The 27,362-nt window shown below is 40.1% G+C and overlaps 1 protein-coding gene across 2 annotated transcripts in view; it reads right to left on the reverse strand.

Moving 5' to 3' along the window:
* The window catches only part of nf1a (neurofibromin 1a), a 309,684-nt gene extending 283,029 nt beyond the window's left edge, over window positions 1-26,655 (reverse strand). Inside the window, exons 1-2 of one of the 2 annotated variants that reach the window (XM_047391263.1) lie at window positions 24,094-26,655; window positions 8,839-8,982 (exon numbers count right to left, since the gene is read on the reverse strand). In XM_047391263.1, the coding sequence (XP_047247219.1) occupies window positions 8,839-8,982; window positions 24,094-24,153 (204 nt within the window). In that variant the 5' untranslated portion in view covers window positions 24,154-26,655. Of the gene's footprint in view, window positions 1-7,008; window positions 7,197-8,838; window positions 8,983-24,093 lie in introns of those variants that run through there. The other variant, XM_047391264.1, reaches the window with a different exon arrangement.
* Window positions 26,656-27,362: the final 707 nt, after the last annotated feature.

Here is a 27,362-nt window from a genome sequence, read left to right on the forward strand (position 1 = left end):
TTTATATCACAATGTTCCTTGGATGATTCTGCATCACTTTATAATTGGCCACGGCCACTTCCACCTAACTAGATTTTTTGCTACGTCGCGACAAAGGCAAAATCTATTTTTGATAACTCCTTCTACATTTTAAGCTCAATCAAGGTGAAACTCTGTACATACCATCTAAAGAGTTAGCGGGACAAAATGGTGTAAAATCATTCTCACATGTTCGAAAGTTGTTAAAGCCACGTGCTGACAAACTTTAATCGCAAACTAGCATAAATGGTAATTGACTATCTATACCATATTTCATGATTTCCAAACAAGATTCAAGATGCTGATACAGGCTGAGATATTGTGCCTATACATTTAGTTTCATACACATTCAATTATAGGGGACATAACTGATTGATGGATTGACACACAACTTGGTACATACGCTCAAGACCTTGGCTTGAGGACATAGTTTCAATATGATTAGGAAGTGGGTGTGGCTTATATGCTATCTCACATTTGACCGTTGAACTCAGTAAATTTAAAAGATTTTGTCGGCGAAATCACAGATAATAGGTACATTAAGAAAATTTGTTTCACCACTAGATGGCACTGTTATAATGTAAAATGCGTTTCGGTAATGATCTCTAAAACTGCTGCATGCAGAGACTAAATCTCTATTCCTGGATGTTCTTTGAGTCATTCTAAATTATGTAGTTATGCTAATTAGGAACAATGTGGCCTAATATGCAAAACCTATGTTCCTTAACTCCTCCTTAGGGCCGACGACAGTTGAAGCAAAACTAGGCCTGGTGAGAGTGCAGACATAACCAATAAAACGATATGGAACAGATTTAAAAAATGTTTTTCGGTTTTTGAGTTATGCACAAACTTTTTTGAAGCAAAAAAAATAATTTTTTTTGGCCCAACTTAAAAGTAGATAATAAAAGATGTATGAACAATTTTCATACCAGTAGTGCATGAGGTCAAATTGAAGGTATGTACTCATTTTCTGATGGATCCAAGCCTAGGGGACACTATGAGGAAGAGAAATTTATATAGCCAAAATGGCTGAATGAATTTTCATAAAATTTGGTACATTCCATCAGTATACCACCTACAGACTATGTGATAAATATGGTAACGATTGGCCAAAGTGTAGGTGGCTTATGGGCAAAAATGTACCTCTGAACTTTTGCTTATAAAAAAGGAAAAATCCCCAAAAATCGCTCGTGGTACCTATAGAGACCCTTCTGCATGTGTTCCGTGCCTAATCCTGAAAAGTACCCAATCTAGCTAAACCTCTATCTCAAAGCGCGTCAATACAAAATAAAACGTTTGGTAATGAAGTTAGTGGCTGTATCCCCAGTTCTGTTAAGCCAAAACGCCGTGGAATTTTTCACACTACTTAAGTAGACAATGCCTATAATCCCCCATAAACATTGTTCAATTTGGACTGCCCACTTGTGAAGAAATAATTTCTGAAGATATATGCTAATCAATAATGATGATTATAAATTAATTTAAAACCTTTATGTGTGGTGGCTAAGAAACTTCAGGTATATTCTTCACGTTAAAGATGTTCTTGGTGAATTTTAAAAGATTTTTCTGACAAACTATAGATTTTACGTGAATTTAAAAATTTTGGATATTGTTATGAATATCATTGAAATGATAGTTAAACTTTTCATTAATATTTGGGACATGATGAACAATGTATAATATTCCACATATAGATATGGATATACGAGAATATTTAGGGAATACATTTTTGAACTTTATTAATTAATTGAGAATATTGTGATCAGCTCATGTATTTGTAAGGATTTTTTCAAATTGGCCACATGCTGAAGAAATTATGGTTAACTGTTTTCTTGTGGATATACCACTAAATACAGGGATTTAAATAAATGCTCATATTGTTCCTTCTGCAGTCACGGTCATCTGAGAATATTTTGGGAATTTTATGAAGAAAAATTGATTTTTAACAAATATTTAAGCTTGGGTTTTAGCCTTGTATTGCATAAAACAACGCTTTATAATTTGTTTGTAAAAAAAACATTACATTTAGGGAAATTATAAAAATTCATATTATTGCCGATATAGACTCGGTTAATTGAGAATATTATTTTCATTTTATGGCAATTTATGGCAATTTTAAGGAGTTATTCAAAAAAGCCAAGTACTGTAGAAAATATGGTTAACTGTTTTTTTGTAGAGGAATGAACATTTTTCTTATGAGAACATGTTTGGTCTGAGGACATGGGACTTTTGTATCGTTCTTCTCTCATTAATGTTTTCCTCCAGCAACATTTTTAGAATTTTAACAGACAGTTTCAAAATGAAATGAAGTTTTCCTTCATTGCTATAAGCCTGTGAGGTCTGAGTGCTTCTGCAGGCAAGTTCTAACCTGGCCATATGGAAAATGTGGTCATATTAAAAGATGATCGCGTGGTGGGTTGGCCGGGAACCTCAGATGCTGGGAGGGATGGGGCTGGAGGTAGACTTGCTGGGAAGGGCTTAGAACACATTCATAACTGCTTGCAGTTTTTGTTTTATTTATGATTGATTCAACCGGTTACATTATTACCACTTGGCACTGAAAGGACCCAGCCTCCCACTACTTTGGTTGAGTACTTTTCTTCTTCTTCAAAGTGAGAAGTCTATTCTGCAAACTATTATGGTTACAAAATAAACATGTTGTGTCATTACAGTGTAACCATTGTGTTCCTAAGCTTATTATATACGTCAATGTCAGATGCAACTTAATTTTTAGCATGTCATTTAGATAAATTTTTTTCTGCAATGAGAATGGTGCAGAAAACAAAAAAAATGAAGAGTTTGAGCCACCTGCCGGTCAGCTACGTAGTGCCTCAAGGCTCATAAAATGCAAGGTAGCTACTGTCCGGAGACAAAGCACCAGCTCATCCAAGCCAACAAAGAGAGGGAAAGAAATCTCGAGGTGGGCGAGTCAGGCTACTTCTACACCTGGTGATGACAACCAGGACAAGTGGCACTCTCTAGGTGAGCCTTCAATTGAGGCACATGTCCTACATTTACTTGGAGGCTTCCTTCAGGACTTAGACTTGACACCACAAAAACACTGCAGACCCTGTTGAAGCTGTTCTTTAATGCAAGCACTATCCGTACCATAATCTGTAATACCAATTCAAATGTGCGAAGGACAATTTCAGCTGGCAAGAAATTCCTATGATCACCAAGTTTGTTTTTATTGATTGTTGTTTTTGCACATTTGTTTACATTATTTAAAAAAGAGGATTATCAGGGATAAACAAACTCTCAAGTTGGAGATAAAAGGATACAATTTAGTTAAAATTAATATAATGAAAATAAATTATGTCGTGCACAATTCTACATTTTGATGATATACAGGGTAAATATGATGACCAAAGGCTATGTCATATGCAGAAAGAGTCCTTCAATGGAAATCAGCACTGTTTTTTGACCAGAGTCCCTTTTATGAGATAAAAAAACACATTCAGCACAGTTTTGACACATTTGGCTTAATTGTGACGAAATCCCAGCTCTGCCTGGCACATTACCCTCTAAAACCTTTGTGGAACAAATATGCAATATGCTTAAACTGATTCAGTCCAAGTTTGCTGCAGTTATAGTCAAGATGTTAATGAATACAACCTGGGGCTTCTACTACGATTTCCAAAGAATTTTCATGTTATTTTGCAATATTCATGTAGAAAAAACTTTTGGCAAGGGTTAAAAAAATTATTATTTTATTTTTGTTTAATCACAAATAAATTAGATATAGTAACAATTACAATACTGGTTCCACTTGAAATTTTTGTTTTTGTCTTACCTTTACAAAGGTACCAAACGTTTGCATGTAGACCTTATACCTGGGGAGTTATACTGCATTTATCTAAGTTGTGTAGTTTCAGGCGGAAATTGCTTTAAAACCCATCGGGGCTTCACCTGTCAGGTTACATCACTTAATGGTGCTCCTTATTTTCATGAATATTTATATCGTAGATTCTCCACAAAAACTATGAATGAACAGACATGGAATTATATAGTAAACCAACAGCTGCACCTCCAGTCACCAGTCTGTCAAGCTTCTGAAGTTTGCGGACGACACCACCCTGATCGGACTCATCTCTGATGGTGACGAGTCTGCGTACAGATGGGAGGTGGACCATCTGTTGGACTGGTGCAGCCAGAACAACCTTGAGCTCAACGCTCTAAAGACAGTGGAGATGGTTGTGAACTTCAGGTAGAACCCAGCCCCACCTGCCCCCATCACCCTCTGTGACTCCACAATTGACACTGTGGAATCTTTCCGCTTCCTGGGAACCATCATCTCCCAGGATCTCAAGTGGGAGCCAAACATCAGCTCCCTCATCAAGAAAGCCCAGCAGAGGATGTTCTTCCTGCGGCAGCTGAAGAAATTCAACCTGCCAAAGACTATGATGGTGCACTTCTACACAGCCATCATTGAGTCCATCCTCACCTCCTCCATCACCATCTGGTACGCCGCTGCTACAGCCAAGGATAAGGGCAGGCTGCAGCGTGTCATTCGGTCTGCTGAGAAGGTGATTGGCTGCAGTCTACTGTCGCTCCAGGAACTGTACACCTCCAGGACCCTGAAGCGGGCAGGGAAGATTCTGGCTGATCCCTCCCACCCCGGTCACAGACTCTTTGAGACTCTCCCCTCTGGCAGGAGGCTGCGGTCCATCCGGACCAAAACCTCACGCCACAAGAACAGTTTTTTCCCATCTGCCACCAGCCTGGTTAACAAAGCCCGGAAACCACCCTGACACTCTCCCTTTCCCCCACACCCCCCCTTTTTTTGCTGACAGGACACTTGTAACTTGTAACTATGAGTTACATTAACGCTCAGCTTGGACTCCTGCTTTACTTGCACTGCTTTACTTGCACAATGATCACCTGCACTGTTGTATTGCTCTTGCATCTTATACTGCTCTATATTTACTCTCACTCACTTAAAACTGTGCACATATATTTATATTATATTGTAGATATGTTTATACTGTTTAATTTGTACTGTATTGCACCGACTACGCCAAAACAAATTCCTTGTATGTCCAAAAACGTACTTGGCAATAAAGCTTTTCTGATTCTGATTCTGATTCTAAAGAAAGAGTGTGAAATAACTAAATTTTTCAAAATAGTCCCCCCCCTTTGCTTTGATTACTGCTGTACTTTCTTGGCGTTATCTCCATGAGATTCATGAGGTGGTCACTTGACTTGTTTTTAAAGGAGTCTTAAAAGAACTTCCCAGAGGTTCACTGAGAGACGGCCAGAGATTAATATTTCAGTCATCACAGCAAAAGGCGGCTGCTTTAAGGAATCTTAAATAAAAAGCACATTTAAAGTTCTTTTTCAAATTTTTATATGTTACATCATTCCATGTGTTTATTCATTATTTTGATGCCTTCAATGAGAATCTGATGTCCAGAAGACAGTCATCGACACCTTTCACAAGGAGGGTTGGACACAAAAGGTGAAAAGCTGAATAAGCATAAATTCTGTATTTAAGCATATTAACAGAAAATTGAGTAAAAGGAAGAAGGTGTGGTAGGAAAAGGTGCACCAGCAACAGGGAGAACCGCGGCCTTGAGAGGATTGTCAAGTGAAATAAATTCAAGAATTTGTGGAAGATTCACAAGGGGTGGACTGAGGCTGGAGTCGATTCATCAAGAGACACCACACAAAGACGAAGACTAAACATGGGCTACAAATGTCACATTCCTCGTGTCATGCCACTCCTGAATCATAGACAACATCAAAAGCTACTTACCTGGGCTAGGGAGAAAGTAAACTGGACTGTTGTCAAAAGTCCTGTTTTCAAGGTTCCAGAGTCTGGAGAAGGAGTTAAAAGACACAGAATCCACGTTGCTTGAAGTCCAGTGTCAAGCTTCTACAGTCAAGCTTCTACAGTCACTGATGGTTTGGGTTGCCATATCATCTGCTAGTGTTGATCCACTGTGTTTTCAAAAGTCCACAGTCAATGCAGTCATCTACCAGAAAATTCTAGAGCACTTCATGCTTCCCTCTGCTGATAAGCTGTAAGGAGATGCTGATTTTATTTTACAGCAGGATTTAGTACCTGCCCACACTGCCAAAAGTACCAAAAGATGGTTCAATGACCATGGTGTTCCTGTTCTTGATTGGCCAGCAAACTCCCCTGACCTGAACCCCATAAAAAATCTATACGCTGTTGTCAAGAAGACGATAAAAGACACCAGACACAACAAGAGATATGACCTGAAGGCAGCTACCAAATCAATCTGGGCTTCCATTTCACCTCCCACACACTGATGCAGTAATTCATGCAAGAGCAGGCCCAATCAAGTATTGAGTGCATAGAAATGTGCATATTTGTCAGAAGCCTGACATTGGTGCTTAAAATGTCCTTTTTGATTGTAAATGGTAAATGGTAAAAAGACTGAATTTATATAGCGCCTTTCCAGTCATACAGACCGCTCAAAGCGCTTTACACTAGAGCCACATTCACCCAATCGCACTCACTAACGCTCACACATTCATACACCGATACGCAGATCGATTATGTGATATTCAAATTTTTTGAGACTACATTGTAGCTCACCACTGTCAGTGTGTGAATGTGTGAATGAATGAGTGAAGGACTGATTGTAGTGTAAAGTGCTTTGGGGTCTCTGGGGACTTGATAAAACACTGTACAAGTTCAGGCCAAGTTCAAGATATTGAATCTTTAAGGTGTGTATTAACGTTATGACAAACTTTATGTCAATGAGTGGTTTAAATTAATGATATTTATATTAATGGTAGTTAACACAGTAAAGCTAATACACTAATACCCCTATGGAACAGAGTGTATGGTTTGGAAATTTATTGACGGTCCTTAAGCGAACCAGCATCTGTCGGAGGAGGGAGCAGGCAAAGGGCAGCTGCCTGTCCTAATCAGACTGCCTGCCTTGCATCAAATAGGAGGAAGTCACGCTGTATCTGCGGAGCGTGAATATCCAATATCCAACCTAAAACTAACTTTACCGCGGTCAAAAGTCCACTGTTTTGCGCTGTAACGTCCTTGTCCTCGTTATTGCCATGGTTGAGACAAGAACTTCCAGATAAATCCAAAATTCGTAACTTCATGCAAACTTTGGAGCTTCACCAGTCCAGACAGCAGCGTCTCAATGCTTCTCCTGCCACACCCCCTGAGTGGATTGGAGCCGCGGCACCTAAACCGAGCCAGTAGAAAAGGGGCATTATTGTTGCTGTTTATGCCGTCCTGTCATTATTCAGCAAATAAATCCAAGCCACTCTCTCGATTGCATCTCACATTGTACACAAGAGACCGGCAAAGGAAAATACCCAAGGGTAGCTCCTCCCAACGCGCTTCTGTTCACACTTTGCTTTGACGTGCGTGTTGGACATCTAGAACGATTTTGATGCACGATATCAAGCATATGACTTGTGGGGAGTCCCAAATTTTCCTAACAGACTCAGTTGAGTATTTTTAAGTTACTTTTTGAGCCAGATACACTTGCATATCAAATTGAAGAGGCACAGATGATTATTTTCTCTCTACATGATCAATAGTTTAACAGGGTATCCTTGGCTGTTTTTCACTCAGGAAGAAAATATATTTGGAGTGGTTTAAAACTTTTATATACTACTGCTATAATGTTAATATTGAGTTTTCTATTTTCAGCATCTGAATATGAAGATCAGTGAACAGTTTGAGTGCACAAATTTGAGGAAGCTTCTTACTTACTGAGTGACAGCTGGTGGGGTTAATTATTGTACACCTGACATGTCCCCACACAATGTGAATGGTGGCACCCTTTAAATATCTGCTTGCATTTAAACATGTAGTGGTGCTTAATAAATGCTAGAAATTATCTCACCAGCCAGACACAGTTGTATTATGGGCTGAAGCGACCTCTGGGCCTTGAGCTTAATGTGCCTGTCTCAACCCTTAATGGAATTTGGCCTAACCTTGTGTCCCCTGCTCAGACCGAATGGGGCAATGATGCTGATTTTTAACAAATACCTCTCTGTAACAGTTGTTGTCACGTTATATTAAGTATTAAGAATTTTTAGCTTTACTGCTTATATTTCTTTCTGGTGCTTAGATGCTTAATTCCATGATGAAATTGATGAACAAAAAGTAGCCAGACAGATTTAGGCTGGGGAGAGGGGAAAGGAATGCAGAATGGGTCTCTGGGGTCGGGACTCAAACCCAGGATGGCTGCATCAAAGACTGAGGCCTCCATTAATAGGTTGCGTGCTCTACCACTAAGCCATGCACTGCACCCAAGTGTGTTGCATTTTAAATCCAAAATAGTAATGCCAAAAAATATTCTAAATTACATGCAGTAATTGTACATCACAAGCTTGTCTTGGCAGACATGTAGTGCTAATTTTTAGGATGGTTTAATCTTATTTAATTAATATATGGCCCAACCCTAATGGACACCTCTTTGGTCATCCAACAAATAATTGAAAAATAGCGTGCAATTTTTAAATATTATTTTAACTTTAAATGCCCATCCCTGCCGTTATTAGGAGCCTAATAAAAAAGTAAAGCATTTTTCTTGACTAAGCTAACCTCTTGTTTAGATATTGTTAGAAATAAAATACTGAACTCAGATGTTTACTCAGTTTTACAATTATTGCAAATAAAAGAAATGCTTCTATAAAGAAATTCTACATTCTGTTATCCTAGACATATTGAGTTTGCATGTAAATACCAAGGACAATCAAGTTCACTATGCTGCCAGTAGGAAACAGAAGAATAGTAATAGTGACAGTACTGGCCAAATCTGTTGCTGCCGCTACTTCCTGCTCCACAAAAAGATGACTATCGAGTCCACTTACCATGTTGTTGACATTTTTGAGAATAGTGGTGAGACCACTGATAACAAGGGAGAACTTGTACTTCGAGATGTTGATCAAGCATTCCTTGTTGTGGTCTATGCTGACTTTGCTGTGTGTATTCTGATGTCCAACCTTAATAGGAAGCTGGAGGAAAACAAGAAAGAATTATAAAGCTGCTAACACAATGCTTACATACTTCTACATTACTTTACACCATCTTCAGCCACCTATCATTTTGTAACATTTTGCTTCCACATAGCAAACACATACCCTAATATTTGATTATGGTATATTTAATAAGAAGGACATTTCACAACTGAACGTATTTCACAGAAGGCATCCTGGTGTTCGGTATTACCTGTAGCTAATTAAGAGACTGGAACATTTTTAATTCAATGGTTTGGAGGGGTGACCCAACACCTTTGGCAAAATAATGCATGATCTATGTGCGGAATACCAGACTGACAACTTCCTTCAGCATTTTCTGATGGCATACTGCATTCATCTTGTCAAATTCCCTATTCCTTTGTAGCTAACACATGCTCAAAACAAAAGGCAAGGAGCTCTGCACTTTCATCATAGGCATTGTTAGCCTAGGATCAGTCAGCTTAAGGACCAAGTTTGGAGGTGAACACTCCAAACAACTCGAGGCTTTTGTAACTATGAGGCACTGGTGTAGTAATGCTTTCTTCCGGTGAAACAACATGGTAGCCCATTCCTCTTCAAGTGACTCTTTGTTGTGCATCTTGAAACAGAAACTTTTTAAGAGTGCTGTATGTAACTTTGAGTTATTTTTTTCTAGACTAAACAATCATCCAGCAAATTATGGCATTTATTTTGATCTACCTGGCTGTATGTTGGAATCCCTTACTTTCTACTTCCACATTGTAACTGGAACAGTTTGTGCAGGGTTTGCGTGCTGTCGCTCGCCTGACAACAGGCGACAACGCTCCACCGCGTCATCAAATAGGAGGAGCCTCTATAGGCTCTTGCAGGTTTCAACTCAATATGGAGTGAGTCAGGGTGCTTTATTTATGGAAAGCGGAACAACGCTGCCGGCGTCGACGTCCCTGGGTTCACCAGAGACGGACCCAGTTTGGAGGGTACCACCACCTACTCCAGGAGCTGTGTCTGGATCACGGTCACTTTCAGCGTTATTTCTGTCTATCCAGGACCCAGTTTAAGGACTTGCTGCCCGTGTTGGGGACTAATCAGCCACCGGGACAACTACAGGCGCTGAGTCCCTGCAGCAGAACGGCTTCCGACCTGTGTTTGGTGAGTACATAAATCTCAGCTCAACAGGAAAAACAGCCAAATTGTACTGTCCAAATCTTCCAAATATAATAAACATTTTTGTGCCTAAACATATGGACGAGGACCGCCAAAATACACCAGGCAAGAGCTTATATGACAACAGAATGTAGCATGGTAGCTATAATGTAATAACAGTTGATTGGCGACCTAGATATTAGGCTTGCTGACATATGCATCTGAAAATAGTTATGAATAAAATATCATGTCCTACATAAACATATATGTACCCTGAACAACTGCTGTGAGTTTCATACTTGTATGGCAACTTTTGTGCTGAAAAGAGGGCTAGAGACCCGACGCGAATTGACAGAAATGTTCAGATTTTTCAACACCAGCTAAATTTTCTTCACTTCCACCTCCGCGGGTTATTAGGAAAACATGAAACATGGGATAATATTGGTAAATGTTGCAATAGCAATATGATTTCTCATAAACATAATTAAAAAGTGTTAGTATATTTTTTCATTGGGGCCACTGCAAACACAGACCTCAATAAATGAGTAGCCCATCCAGCTACTGGGGAAAGAAAATTAATTTCTGTAAATTCTTATGGCCTCAGATAGTGGACTTGTGTCTGTACTTGTCCTGTTAGCGCTCAGTGCTGCATTTGATCCAGTCGATCACAATATTCTCTTAAAAAGGCTGGAATATGCTGTAGGGATCAGGGGAACGGCACTGACAGATTCCAGTTTGTTCATGTAAATGATAAATCATCTTTAAACTCCAGGGTTAATTGTGGAGTACCACATGGTTCAGTACTTGGGCCAATTCTCTTTGCTATATATATGCTTAGGTAAAATTATCAAGCAGCATAGGATACATTTTCACTGTTACGCTGATGATACTCAGCTTTACTTATCCATAAAACCTGATGAACCCAACCAGTTAGATAGACTACAAGCATGTCTTGAAGACATAAAAACTTGGATGACTTTATATTTTCTGCTTCTAAATTCAGACAAGACAGAAGTTGTCGTCTTTGGACCGGAGTCTTCAAAAAAGAAACTGCTTAGTCTTAACCTGGATGGCATTAAATTGACCTCCAGTAATAAAGTAAAAAACCTTGGTGTTATTTTTGACCAGGACATGTCATTTAAATCCCATATTAAACAGGTTTCTAGGATTTCCTTCTTTCACCTCCAGAACATTGCCAAAATTAGAAATATCCTATCCAGGAGTAATGGTGAAAAACTAGTCCATGCATTTGTTACTTCAAGGCTGGACTATTGTAATTCTTTATTATCAGGATGTCCACAAAAAGCAGTTAAAAGCCTTCAGCTGATTCAAAATGCTGCAGCAAGAGTTCTGATGAAAATTAAAAAGAGAGATCATATTTCCCCTACTTTAGCTTCCCTTCATTGGCTCACTGTTAAATCCAGAATAAAATTTAAAATTCTCCTCCTCACATATAAAGCCCTTAATGATCTAGCTCCATCATACATCAGAGATCTGATTGGTCCATATGTTCCTAACTGAGCACTTCATTCTCAGACTGCCGGTTTACTGGTGGTTCCTAGAGTCTCTAGAAGTAGAATGGGAGGCAGATCCTTTAGTTATCAGGCTCCTCTCCGGTGGAACCAGCTCCCAGTTTTAGTCCGTGAGGCAGACGCCCTGTCTACTTTTAAGGCTAGGCTTAAAACTTTCCTTTTTGATAACGCTTATAGTTAGAGTGGCTTAGGTTATCCTGAGCTATCTGTAGTTATGCTGCTATAGGCTTAGGCTGCTGGAGGACATAATGACCACTTTCACTCTCTTCGCTACATTCTCACACTACTCTCCAATTTTGCATTATTTGCTGTTATTTGAGCTTTTATTTTTGTTCTCTCTATTTCTCTTCCTAGAAGCTACACCTGGCCTGACTCTGTGTCTACCTGTGACACCTTTCTGGAGAGGGGCATCATCCAAGCTTCTGCTGCCAACAACCTAATGCTCACCTTCTACCGATGATCCACATGGCCCTGTCCTTCAGTGTTTAACCCTTTCTCTCTCCTAGATATAGCAATTGACTGAGCTTTTACTGTGACTAATTATATGTGCTTTCTTTCAGACTAACCTTGAAAACTGGCTCAGAGTTTTTCTGTTCTTTCTTTCTAGGTGAAACGATTAATCATTACCATATTAATAAGTCTCTAGGTGGTATCCTGAAGGAACGTACTATACAGGTCCTTCTCAAAATATTAGCATATTGTGATAAAGTTCATTATTTTCCATAATGTAATGATGAAAATTTAACATTCATATATTTTAGATTCATTGCACACTAACTGAAATATTTCAGGTCTTTTATTGTCTTAATACGGATGATTTTGGCATACAGCATATGAAAACCAAAAATTCCTATCTCACAAAATTAGCATATTATTAAAAGGGTCTCTAAACGAGCTATGAACCTAATCATCTGAATCAACGAGTTAACTCTAAACACCTGCAAAAGATTCCTGAGGCCTTTAAAACTCCCAGCCTGGTTCATCACTCACAACCCCAATCATGGGTAAGACTGGCGACCTGACTGCTGTCCAGAAGGCCACTATTGACACCCTCAAGCAAGAGGGTAAAACAGAAAGAAATTTCTGAACGAATAGGCTGTTCCCAGAGTGCTGTATCAAGGCACCTCAGTGGGAAGTCTGTGGGAAGGAAAAAGTGTGACAGAAAACGCTGCACAACGAGAAGAGGTGACCGGACCCTGAGGAAGATTGTGGAGAAGGGCCGATTCCAGACCTTGGGGGACCTGCGGAAGCAGTGGACTGAGTCTGGAGTAGAAACATCCAGAGCCACCGTGCACAGGCGTGTGCAGGAAATGGGCTACAGGTGCCGCATTCCCCAGGTCAAGCCACTTTTGAACCAGAAACAGCAGCAGAAGCGCCTGACCTGGGCTACAGAGAAGCAGCACTGGACTGTTGCTCAGTGGTCCAAAGTACTTTTTTCGGATGAAAGCAAATTCTGCATGTCATTCGGAAATAAAGGTGCCAGAGTCTGGAGGAAGACTGGGGAGAAGGAAATGCCAAAATGCCAGAAGTCCAGTGTCAAGTACCCACAGTCAGTGATGGTCTGGGGTGCCGTGTCAGCTGCTGGTGTTGGTCCACTGTGTTTTATCAAGGGCAGGGTCAATGCAGCAAGCTATCAGGAGATTTTGGAGCACTTCATGCTTCCATCTGCTGAAAAGCTTTATGGAGATGAAGATTTCATTTTTCAGCACGACCTGGCACCTGCTCACAGTGCCAAAACCACTGGTAAATGGTTTACTGACCATGGTATCACTGTGCTCAATTGGCCTGCCAACTCTCCTGACCTGAACCCCATAGAGAATCTGTGGGATATTGTGAAGAGAACGTTGAGAGACTCAAGACCCAACACTCTGGATGAGCTAAAGGCCGCTATCGAAGCATCCTGGGCCTCCATAAGACCTCAGCAGTGCCACAGGCTGATTGCCTCCATGCCACGCCGCATTGAAGCAGTCATTTCTGCCAAAGGATTCCCGACCAAGTATTGAGTGCATAACTGTACATGATTATTTGAAGGTTGACGTTTTTTGTATTAAAAACACTTTTCTTTTTTTGGTCGGATGAAATATGCTAATTTTGTGAGATAGGAATTTTGGGTTTTCATGAGCTGTATGCCACAATCATCCGTATTAAGACAATAAAAGACTTGAAATATTTCAGTTAGTGTGCAATGAATCTAAAATACATGAATGTTACATTTTACAACGCAAAGTCAACACACCCTCAATGGAAAACCTATAGGAATTTCAGAAAAAATCAGACCAAAAAATCCTTAAACTCACACATTTTCGAATCGCCGTCTCTCGTAAACCGTTCAAGTTAGAGACATGAGCTTTGCACCAATTCATCTTCAGACCTTGCTGGCGCTCACAGTGAAGGAATTTGTTTGATATCTTTTATCGTCTTGTCATAAAATAGGTTTGTTTAGGAGTACCAAATCAGTCCTTCCCAAAAATGTCTTAAAATTGAAACATTTCTAAATTATCCACTTTTCTACACAGTCACATCTCCTACACAGATTTATGTAGACACACGAAACTCTCCAGGATTGTTCACTGATCACCGATCCCTGCTGATACCGATCGGTATGATTGTTCAGCAAGGCCTGCTGATTCATTCGGTGCATGAATAAAATCGATAGCCCTTATAGTTCCCACGTTATTAGACGTTGTTCGAAAGCATGTTCAGGCATTTTTGTGTTTTTCTCCATTTTTCCCTTTCTTTTCACCTAGTGTTGTCCCTTTAATATTATATTTTCAGCGGAAAAGTGTTAATATTCTGGTTCCCCTGTCCGTTCTGAGAAAAACGGTCCAAGAATGACGTCGATAGCCCTTACGGTTTCCGACTTATGGGCGGTAGTTCGGGAGCATGCGCCTCCATATTAAAAGCCCAGGGAAGGAGGAGATGATAGTGAGGTGCTGCATTAGAAATGCTGCAGGTGTCAAGTTACACTGATACTCTTTGCTGATTGGCTGATTCATTCCTCACTGTTCTATTTATAACTGTGTATCTTTCACTGTATATGTCTGGATGTGATTCTGTCTTTGTTTCTGCATCTATTCTCTCTGTGTCTCACACTCGGACACACACACACAATCAAACACCCACACACACATTCATGGATTACTATCTTTGTGAGGACTTTCCATTGACTTCCCTTCATTGTCTTAATTTCTATGGCCTAAACCTGACCCTACCACAAATCCTTTGCCAGTGGGTACACACACTCAGAAACAAACACACACATTCATGGAATACTATCTTTGTGAGGACTTTCCATTGACTTTCATTCATTTTCATTCATTTCAATGGCCTAAATCTGATCTGATTCCTAACCCTTTGACCATCTTCATTGGAGGCGACTACATGGCGGCCATTTTGTGTGTGGCACTTAAACAACATCATGTACTGATGTTCCAACAACTAGACAACAGTGATTAAATTTAAAAGGCAATTTCATAGACTTTGGCATATAGCCTGTTAGCACATCAGAACCTAGAACGAATTTCTATAAGAACCAGACCCAAACTCCATCAGAACCAAGAAGAAATCTCCATCAGAACCAGTTAGGAACCTTCCACCAGAACCAGGTCCAAACTCTGTCAGAACCAGGAAGAAACCTCTATCAGAACCAGAACCAAACTCCATTAGAACGAAGAGGAAATCTATATTAGAATCAGACCCAAACTCAATCAGAACCAGGAGCAAATCTCCATCAGAAACTTGTATAAATCTCCATCAGAACCATATACAAACACCCATCAGAACCATGTCCAAACTCTATCAGAACCAGATGGAAACTCTATTAGAACCAGGAAGAAACATCTATTTGAACCAGGAATATTTCTCTTTCAGAACCTGGTAGAAATCTTCATCGGAACCATATACAAACCTCCATCTGAACCAGGTCCAAATCTCCTTCAGAACCAGGAGGACCCTTCTATCAGAACCAGATCCAAACTCCATCAGAAGCTGGAACAAATCTCCATCAGAACCGGACCCAAACTCCATCAGAGCCAGACCCAAACTCCATCAGAACCAGGAGGAATTTTCTATCAGGACCAGTTAGTCACCCACTATCAGAACCAGGTCAGAACTCAATCAGAACCAGAAAGAAACCTCTATCAGAACCAGTTCAAAAATCCATCACAACCTGGAGAAAATCTCCATCAGAACCGGACCCAAATTCCATCAGAACCAGGAGGAATTCTCCATCAGGATCAGTTAGTCACCCACTATTAGAACCAGGTCCAAACTCAGTCAGATCCCGAAAGAAACCTCTATCAGAACCAGTTCCAAGAAGCATCAGAACCTGGAACAAATCTCCACCGGAACTGGACCCAAACTCCATCAGAATCAGTTAGGAACCCTCCACCAGAAGCAGGTCCAAATCACCTTCAGAACTAGGAGGAACCTTCTATCAGAACCAGGTCAAACCTATCAGAACCAGGAAGAAAACTTCACCAGAGCCAGGTCCAAGTCTCCTTCAGAATCAGGAGGTCCCTTCTATCAGAACCATGGTCTAACATTCATCAGAACCTGACCCAAACTCAATCAGAACCAGGAGGAATTCTCCATCAGGATCAGTTAGTCACCCACTATTAGAACCAGGTCCAAACTCAATCTGAACCAGAAAGAAACCTCTATCAGAACCAGTTCAAAAATCCATCACAACCTTGAGAAAATCTCCATCAGAACCGGACCCAAATTCCATCAGAACCAAGAGGAAATTTACATCAGAACCAGCCCCAAACTCCATCAGAACCAGGAGGAATTCCCCATCAGGATCAGTTAGTCACCCACTATTAGAACCAGGTCCAAACTCTATCAGAGCCAAGGAGAAGCATCCATCATAACCAGGTACAGACTTCCACCAGACCCAGATACAGATCTCCATCAGAGCCAGATCCAAACTCTATCAGAACCAGGAAGAAACGTCTATAAGAACCAGGTCAAAACTCCATCAGAACCTGGCAAAAAGCTAAATTCAAACAGGAAAAAATCTTTTTCAGAACCTTCTACAAATTTTCATCAGAATCAGGTATAAACCTCTATCAGATCAAGGTCCCAACTCTATCAGAACCAGGCAGAAACCTTAATCAAAATCAGGTCCCAACTCCACCAGTACTTGGCAAAAATCTCCATAAGAACCTTGAACAAATATACACTAGACTTATAATGATAATACCATCTTCATAGGTGCCAGTGGAGCATCAAAACAGCGACCATTTGATGCCAGCTTCTTAAACAGGTTCTACTGCTGTTCTAACACCTGAACAAGAGTGAATAATTTTAAAGGGCAATTTCATAGACTTTTCAATATAGGCTGTAGTTAGCATTACCATTTTAGCTAATTTTTGCTTATACATTGCTTTTGAATAGTAGATGGGGTAAATTTATTTCAGCCTTCATGCTAGTGATAGCCAATATGCTAATGTTAGCAATTTAGCTTCTCTTTCTCATCTCTTCGCTCTTAGCTGAAGAACACATTTGCCTTTTTAGGCAATTTCCTGTTTGTTTTTGTGTATCTTCAACGTATTTGTTGTTAGTTCATTCTTTTTCTGAATTTTCTGCCATTTTTTATATATTTTAGCACTGACTTCAACTTCTTAGGGTATATTTTTGCTTCAGTCTATGCTTTTTCAGCTCATCTATGGGCAGCTCTTGGGCAGTTTTTTTAACGTTTTTGTCAGTTCTTGTATTTCAACAACTATTTCAAGTAGTTTTGAGGTAACTTCACCTTGTTACGGTGTTTTATACCTGATAGTCTTCCTGATTAAACAGATAAGATGACAGTTTTTCTTTGCTATTTGTACTAATTTATCAGATTTCAGCTGACATTCTGCTTTCAACCTTAGCAACTTTCTGCCAACTTTTAACATGAGTTTAGCATTTCTGTTTTCTTCTAATTCATTAAATTTTAGCAGATTTTCTGCAGTCAATTTCAGCTCGTTTCTGCCAGCTTTCAGCTAAAGAATTCAGCTTACAGCATTCACACTGCATTTTTGCAGGAAATGCAAATTTTTCTAATTATTATTTTTCTTATTCTGGTTGCTTCCGTACTCTTTTTGATTTGCTACTCCTTCTGCATACTTTGTGCTATTTTAACCGTTCAAATTTCACAATATTCAGCCCTTTCAGGACATTCCGGCTATATCTTTTGGTATTTATATCTTTTATACTTTTTAAAATATTCAGCTTTTTATGAATTTTTTGCTCCCATTGGAATGAATGGAAAATGGCAAAAATTCTGCTAAAACTTCACTGTTTTTGCCACTTAACTACTTCCGCATACTTTCAGCCAGAAACACCATTCAACTTTTAAAATGCTTTCACAGCCTTCTGCTATTATTGTTTAATTCAACCTTTTGATATCTTTTACAGTTTTTCTACAATTTTGATTCAAACTCTATTACAATTTTTTCAGATTTTCAGTTTTATAATGTAATTCAATGACGGAATGTTCGTGTCGCTAGAGTGTACACTAGGTTTTTGAATAACCTGAAAAAGAACGAACAAACTCTCTTCACTCGCTCGGTTTTCACTCTACCTATACAAATTATACATCAAAACGTAGGATGCTCTTTCGCGATTAAGAAAATGTCCCCCTCATTGATGTAGGACAAACAGTTTTCCGGAAACACGCCCCAAAGCAATGCAAAGTCAACACACCTGAATGGAAAACCTATAGAAATTTCAGAAAAAAACCAGGACAAAAAATCCTTAAACTCACATGTTTTTGAATCGCCGTCTCTCGTAAACCGTTCAAGTTAGAGACATGAGCTTTGCACCAATTAATCTTCAGACCTTCCTGGGGCTCACAGTGAAGGAATTTCTTTGATAGCTTTTATCGTTTTTTCATAAAAAAGGTTTGTTTAGGAGTACCAAATCTGTCCTTCCCAAAATTGTTTAAAATTTCAAAATTATCCACTTTTCTACACTGTCATATCTCCCTAACCCTAACCCTTCTATCAGAAACAGGTCCAAATTCCATCAAAACCTGGCAAAAAGCTCCATCAGTACCAGAAAAAAACTTCCATCAGAACCAGGTATAAACCTGTATCAGAACCAGGTCCAAACTCTATCAGAGCCAAGGAGAAACATCCACCAGAACCAGCTACAGACTTCCACTAGAACCAGATACATATTTCCTTTAGAACCAGATCGAAACTCCATCAGAACCAGGAAGAAACCTCTATAAGAACCAGGTTCAAACTCCATCAGAACCTGGCAAAAAGCTCCATCAGAACCAGTAAAAAACATCTGTTTAAGAACCTCCTAAAAATTTTCATCGGAATCAGGTACAAACCTCTATCAGATCTAGGTCCAAACTCTATCAGAACCAGGAAGAAACCTTAATCAAAACCAGGTCCCAACTCCACCAGAACCTGGCAAAAATCTCCATAAGAACCTTGAACAAATCTACACTAGAACCATGTACAAGCATCCATCAGAAACGGGTCCAAACTATCAGAACCAGGTACAAATCTTCATCAGATCCAGGAGGAACCCTCTGTCAGAATCAGGAAGCAACTCCCATCAGAACCAGTTCCAATCTTTATCAGAACCAGAATGAAACCACTACTCTGTGACTTATGATGATAAGACCATCTTCATAGGTCCCAGTGGAGCATCAAAACAGCAACCATTTGATGTCAGCTACTTAAACAGCTTCTACTGCTGTTCCAACACCTGAACAAGAGTGAATCATTTTAGAGGGCAATTTCATAGACTTTTGAATATAGGCTGTAGTAAGCATTAGCATTTTAGCTAATTTTAGCATGCTGCTTAAACAGATCAGATGACTTAACTGTTTCTTTGCTTTGAAGGTTTTTCAGCTGATGTTCTGCTGTCAACCTTAGCCACTTTCTGCCAACTTTCAACAAGAGTTTAGCATTTCTGTTTTCTTCTAATTCATTAAATTTCAGCAGATTACCTTTAGTCAAGTTCAGCTTGTTTCTGCCAGCTTGCAGCTAAAACATTCAGCTTACAGCATTCACACTGCATTTTTGCAGGAAGTGCAAATTTTTCTAGTTAGTGTTCTGCTTCCCATCTTCACTCAGCTAATCTTCACAAATCTCTGGAGCTGTGTGAGGTTTCCTCCCCCTTAAAACGATCCAACATCAACGTGGTCCCCAGGAAACGCATCATTAAATGACTACAGGCATGTTGCTCTGACATCTGTGGTTATAAAATCCTTTGAGCGACTGATTTTGAAGCACCTGAAGTACATCAGAGGGCCCCTGCTGAACCCCGCAGTTTGATGACCAGGCAAAGGTCTGCAGACGATGCAATCGACTTGGGACTACATTTTATCCTGTGCCACCTTAACCAACTAGGGACATACGCCAGAATTCAACTCAGCCTTCCAAAATCATCAACCAAGATATCCTCCACCAAAACCTCACCCAGCTCACAGTTCCGGCCTCCACCCGTAAGTGAATCGGCAGCTTCCTGACTTTTCTGCAGCAGCAAGTCAGGCTGGGAAGCACCTTCATCCTCTTTACAACCATCAGCACCACCGCCGCCCAGGGGTGTGTTCTCTCACCACTTCAACTCTCTGTACACAAATGACTGCATCTCATCAGATCCCTCTGTAAAACTCCTGAAGTTTGCAGATGACACCACTGTTATTGGTCTGATCCAGGTCAATGCCGAGTCTGCATACAGATAGCTGGTGGATCGGCTGGTCCACTGGTGTGTGAGAATCACCTCCGGCTAAACCTGCTAAAGAGAGCAAAGATGACGGTGGACTTCCAGAGAACACTCCCTACACTGCCCTCCGCATTCTTCCTTAAATATACTTTGTCTACTGTGGATTACGGCAACTCAAGAAATATAACATTCCACCAAATCTGCTGATCGTCTTCTACGCTGCCATCATTCAGTCTGTTTTGTGCTAACTGATCTGGTTTGGCCCATCGACAAAGCAGGACAGATTCAAACTGCAACAAACGATTAGGTCTGCAGAGAGGATCACCAGGGCTGATCTTCCCTCTATCAACCATATCCATGTACAGATCTAGGGTCAGGAAAAGGGCAGCTAACATCTCTGTGGACCTCACACATCCTGGTCACAGGCTGTTTAGACTTTTACCTTCAGGTCGGCGCTACAAATTGCTAATGGCAAAAACAAGCCGCCACAGAGACAGTTTCACTAATGAACACAATCCAGGCTGTCTCTCTGATGAACACGATAAACACCTTACAGTCAGGGTGGTCTGCTAGAAACAGCTGGAAACAAATAAACATACTACTCCATCACAATCTACCTTCCCTCTACAGTATGTACATGACACTTGGACATACTGTCAAGACACTTGTACATATTTTCCTTTTTTATTTAGGTGTTTGTACACACTGTGGTTGTTGTGATTGATCTACAATGTGAGCAACGGAAACTGAAGTCAAATTCTTTGTTTGTGCACACAAACTTGGGCAATAAAGTTAATTTTGATTCGGCTTTGGAGATCATTAAATGGCTGCAGCAGATTGACATGTATTTGAAATGTGGTTTTTATTATGTTTTTCCAGAATACTAACCATGAAATGCTAGGGTGCAGCGCATGGCGTTGCAGTAGAGTATGAGACCCAAAAACCACAGCCTCAGTTTTCAAAGCAGCTGTCCCAGGTTCGAATCCCGACAGGAGACCTGTGCTGCACATCTTGACCCTCTCTCCACCCAATCCAAAATAACGGCCACTAGTGCCGCAAAAAAACAACAATAAAATACTAATTCCCTTTGGATTTCAACACAATGCATTCCTCTCTTACACAGATGTAGCCCTGCTATGCCGTACACAGAAATCATACAAGACTAAAGGATGTATTATAGGAAAACACTGGCAGGTTACATGAAATTGTTATATTGTTAATATTTTGGCTGAAATTGGCCAACTTCACAAAAAAGTAAAAAAAAAAAAAAACACTGTTCAGCTCACTAACAATGTTACTAAGATTAACCAAAATAAACTACCAAGAAGGTTGGAGCTTGGGGTAACAACAACTCTAAATTGTAGTAATCGGAGTTGAGCTGTTAAATCTCAGTAACACGACATAATCTCTAGAAATTAACACTATATTCAAAAAGCTTTTAGAAGCTTTCGAAAACAAAGTCACTAACAAGTAATTAAAACAAAACCATGTCAGCACTATCTTTCAGTCACATTTACACTTCAAACATTATCTGCCAAAGCAAAATAAGGTCAAGCGTACTATACAGGTCCTTCTCAAAATATTAGCATATTGTGATAAAGTTCATTATTTTCCATAATGTCATAATTAAAATTTAACATTCATATATTTTAGATTCATTGCACACTAACTAAAATATTTCAGGTCTTTTATTGTCTTAATACGGATGATTTTGGCATACAGCTCATGAAAACCCAAAATTCCTATCTCACAAAATTAGCATATCATTAAAAGGGTCTCTAAACGAGCTATGAACCTAATCATCTGAATCAACAAGTTAACTCTAAACACCTGCAAAAGATTCCTGAGGCCTTTAAAACTCCCAGCCTGGTTCATCACTCAAAACCCCAATCATGGGTAAGACTGCCGACCTGAGTGCTGTCCAGAAGGCCACTATTGACACCCTCAAGCAAGAGGGTAAGACACAGAAAGACATTTCTGAACGAATAGGCTGTTCCCAGAGTGCTGTATCAAGGCACCTCAGTGGGAAGTCTGTGGGAAGGAAAAAGTGTGGCAGAAAACGCTGCACAACGAGAAGAGGTGACCGGACCCTGAGGAAGATTGTGGAGAAGGGCCGATTCCAGACCTTGGGGGACCTGCGGAAGCAGTGGACTGAGTCTGGAGAAGAAACATCCAGAGCCACCGTGCACAGGCGTGTGCAGGAAATGAGCTACAGATGCTGCATTCCCCAGGTCAAGCCACTTTTGAAGCAGAAACAGCGGCAGAAGCGCCTGACCTGGGCTACAGAGAAGCAGCACTGGACTGTTGCTCAGTGGTCCAAAGTACTTTTTTCGGATGAAAGCAAATTCTGCATGTCATTCGGAAATCAAGGTGCCAGAGTCTGGAGGAAGACTGGGGAGAAGGAAATGCCAAAATGCCAGAAGTCCAGTGTCAAGTACCCACAGTCAGTGATGGTCTGGGGTGCCGTGTCAGCTGCTGGTGTTGGTCCACTGTGTTTTATCAAGGGCAGGGTCAATGCAGCTAGCTATCAGGAGATTTTGGAGCACTTCATGCTTCCATCTGCTGAAAAGCTTTATGGAGATGAAGATTTCATTTTTCAACACGACCTGGCACCTGCTCACAGTGCCAAAACCACTGGTAAATGGTTTACTGACCATGGTATCACTGTGCTCAATTGGCCTGCCAACTCTCCTGACCTGAACCCCATAGAGAATCTGTGGGATATTGTGAAGAGAACGTTGAGAGACTCAAGACCCAACACTCTGGATGAGCTAAAGGCCGCTATCGAAGCATCCTGGGCCTTCATAAGACCTCAGCAGTGCCACAGGCTGATTGCCTCTATGCCACGCCGCATTGAAGCAGTCATTTCTGCAAAAGAATTCCCGACCAAGTATTGAGTGCATAACTGTACATGATTATTTGAAGGTTGACGTTTTTTGTATTATTGGTCGGATGAAATATGCTAATTTTGTGAGATAGGAATTTTGGGTTTTCATGAGCCGTATGCCAAAATCATCCGTATTAAGACAATAAAAGACCTGAAATATTTCAGTTAGTGTGCAATGAATCTAAAATATATGAATGTTAAATTTTCATCATGACATTATGGAAAATAATGAACTTTATCACAATATGCTAATATTTTGAGAAGGACCTGTATGTCTGCAACTTTGACAAAATAATCAACAATTGCTACAATAAATGAATGTTGTTCTCCAGAAGGAACGTTGTGAACACGTCAAAACAAAACATTATTTGAAGAGGTTAAAAAAAAAAAAGGAGAAGGGTTTATTGTTTCACTTGCAACGAGAAGGATTGAGCTCATATTTGACCAGCTCAATGTTCAGATATGAGCTGAAGGCAGAACTGGCTCAGGCTCCACAACAGGAACTTAAGCAGGGCATTTGTTTACGACAGTCTACATTAGGCCTGATAAAGTTAGCTTCCGATTAGGGATAAAACAAAATGAGCTGAGTAGCTTCACGCAGCTCATGAACGTTAAGGAATTTCGTAAGAATGTATTTACTGTAGATCTTTCTGACGCGTCTTCCGAAGACGTCTTAACTGCGGAAAAACTAAGAGCCGGGGAGAGACGACGTTAGCAGCATCGACTTCATCTCCAGTGTTTTACACAGGTCGATTCTGTAGTTCACATGAAAACCGTTTCCTTACGTTGCTTTTACTAAATGCACATGTGTATCTGCCTTACACAACTGTGTAAAGGACTAATTTTAAAAATGTTCTCTACGCTGCTACAACTAAGCCCTCAATTAGTTAATTTTACCTGCTCATCAAATCTAGTAATCACGGCCTGGACCCATTCCACTGGTTTGTGAGCCGCCATGGCCGGCAGCGGGGACACGCACAGCTCTGCTGGGAAATCCGAGGTTCAGAGACGGTGTGGACAGCCTTGTTTCCACATCAAAATCTGGCCTGGATGTATTGGAAAGGACAAAGCGGCCGAATATTTTTCCCTTTCTGTTAGATTCACCATGCCACCGCCATGACAAGCCACCGGAAGTCTTCTTCGGTGAAATTGAAGGGAGGCGTTGGATCAAGTTGGCTGAAAGAGAAAACTAATGGCTTCCAGGCAAATGCTTGAGCCTTCTGTCAATGGAATCAATGCGTTTGAATACGTTTTTTATTTTAAATAATAATACTGCAATTTAAGGGCAACAGAAACTATTCCCATTCCGTACAGTTTTTTTCTTATTTAGTTCCATAATGTTTTTCACAACATGTTTTATTTTATTTTAAGGCCATTAAAACGTATGACTTGAAAACCAAACTTATTCTGGTAAAATTAAAAAAGGATATTGCTAACCCTGGCGTTAGATGTTTCAATCTAATCAATCAAATGCAACAGTGGTTCATGTAATCTGTTGTTTTACTTTACTTTGAAGGAGTGCTACATTACTAAGCTTCCGCTATTAGTGTAGAAACTGGCGGATTTTGCTGTTTGGAACGCACTTTTCCTGTCAGTAATCATGAGCAATTTGTTGACAGATATCCGTGTATTTGCCACTATTTTTCGTTGGTGAACAAAACGGCTCTTGGTGCAAGTGTTACACCACATTCTGTGACCATAAGAGGCGCATTTGCGTTTTTACACCGTAGTGTATTCTAGACCAAGCGCATAAACTGGGCCGAAGAGAGTTGGGCAACAAAAAAAAATAGCTGCGTGAAGCTGACACCCCACCCACTTGAAAAATTCCAGCAAATAGACAGAATGGTTAGTGCTTCGTTTGTGCAGGTCTGGTTTCTGAGGTAATAAAGATAATTTTTTAGGTCATCCAGAGGTCACCATTTTGCTCCAAATTGAACCGGAGTGGTCTACCTTTTTAATGCTGTTCGTGCCGCTTTTATGTACAAGCTATATAATTTTCTTTCAGGCGATCACTGACAACTTAAATCGATGACGTCTATGGCCTGCGCTGAACATCATCACCTCAAAGCAAGCAGTTATTAATTTCGTGTTTTTCTTTCATCATGCAAGTTAAATTGTGTTTTTATCCGATGTTGTAAAATGTATGCCTTGTTATATTGTTTTGCACTTTATTCAGGGCATGAGGTGGGCACATGACCAATATATTCATAGTTGGACAGTATTTCCCATCCCATGCATGAAGCTAGTAAAGACATGGAGAGGTCCTTTAGCCTAAGTGAAGCTTTACCTTAAGTGGACAAAAGTACTTTTTTGCAGATCAGAGCTGCTGTTAGACTTTATAGGCTAACCATGACTGCTTCCAACAAACAATAGGTTTTCTACTTTCCAATATTGAAGTTTTTATCTGATCAAGGGTTTACATAAATGCTGTCACCACTGTCACCTGACTGTTCTGCACGCCTAATTTAATATATATAACCTATACCTTACTAATAACTGCACAGTATTGTATTTTTCCTCTCTTTTACTGTAAATCCTATTCAGCCTTTTTGTGATTGTTTTTTGCACTTTGTTTCTTATAGCTTTTAGTTTGGGTAAGTTTTCTACTTTTTTAGGCAAATATGAATCTGTATACTTTCATTGTCTTATGGTTTGGTGCTGACGCACTCAAATTTCCCTATTGTGGAACAATAAAGGTTTTCTATTCTAATTAATTGAGAGAGGTAACCATGACATCTGAGATCACGCATAACCAAGTTACTGTTTGAAAATGTAATCTACATTATACTTTCAAAGAAGAATAAACACTTCTGATTTGGAAAATTAACTCTATGTTATAAATCACCACAAGTAAAATATGGCATACTTAACCATCTAAGAACTTGTAACAAAGAACATTAAAATAGAACCTATTTCTGGTCAGGAATATAAAACCATGGCAAAATGTATTTGCCTTTTGATCTGGGCTTCTCAGAAATTTTCCCCCAAAATGTGTTGATTCACAGCATTCAGTCTCCTGTCTATAACTGCATGTGGTTGTATTGTCTTCTTTTCAGACACAGTCTTCACTATATTTGCCAGGTCATCATAAAGCTCCCACACACATGGAGCTCTTCGTCAGTATGCAATGTAATGTCCCAGACCATCTTTAGTCAAGCTTCCCTTGAAAGCTTCCTTGGAGAGCAACAATGGGGGGAAATTCACTCAAAGGAAACTGAGTTGTGTTTGCAAGGTCAGTGTCAATCCATGTTATTTCTCCAATGCTGTAGCTGTGAGTAACAGTTCCAACACAGAGCATTTTTCCTGAGGTGCTGGCTCCTGTTTTGAATTCAACTGGACATTCTGATTCCTTCGGTAGTGGACGAAGGCAGGGAGACTCCAGAAGGAAGAGTCCGTTTTCCACTGAAATGTCAAGCTGAGCCATGCCAGAGTCCATCAGCACAGAAATGTCAGCAGAAACAAATGGTACTTCCCTTGTTGTTCCTTTGTTTAGCTGGCATAACTGTGAAGAGCAGTGTTTTGAGATGTAAACGCTGGATACATTTCTAATTGTTTTTCTAATGACCGTGGAGAAATTGCACTGGGCATCGATTTGATGGGCACCAGACCTCAACTGGATTTTTTCAAATATTGCACTTAGCAGCTCTGCCCTCTGTGAATAGATCTTTAGGGTCACACCATCTGTAGCAATGGGTTTTACCAGCAGCGAGATGGGGTTGTCACTGTTGTTCCTGACAACATTTTGAAATGCTAAGCTGTCACAGAAAGCACAGCATAAGCACTGACAAAACGCATCAAATGCACGTGTTCAGAACAGAGATTGTTGATTTCCCAAATCTAAGCGGTTGATGCAGGTTTCCATTTTTTAATAGTTCCACTTTCACTCTTGTTGCCCCAAAAGATGGATCCGCATGGAGCCATTCAGTGCAGGAAGTGAGATAAGAAGTCCTCTTCCTTTTTTTGGGTGGAAAAATTAGTCCCCTCCAGTTTTCAACCACGTCTTCATCTGTTGGAGGAATGTTTGTGGTTTCATCGGATTCTACAGAATGGTGAGAATTCATTCTTCTCTTGGCTTCAGCAATGTGGGTAGTCATGGATACAGAGTTTGTTTCGGAAACTTTTGCTAATCCAGATGTTTCCTCATCATTTTTCGCTTTTGCAGAAGA

Source organism: Girardinichthys multiradiatus, chromosome 18, assembly GCF_021462225.1.
Source record: "Girardinichthys multiradiatus isolate DD_20200921_A chromosome 18, DD_fGirMul_XY1, whole genome shotgun sequence".
NCBI lineage: Eukaryota > Metazoa > Chordata > Actinopteri > Cyprinodontiformes > Goodeidae > Girardinichthys > Girardinichthys multiradiatus.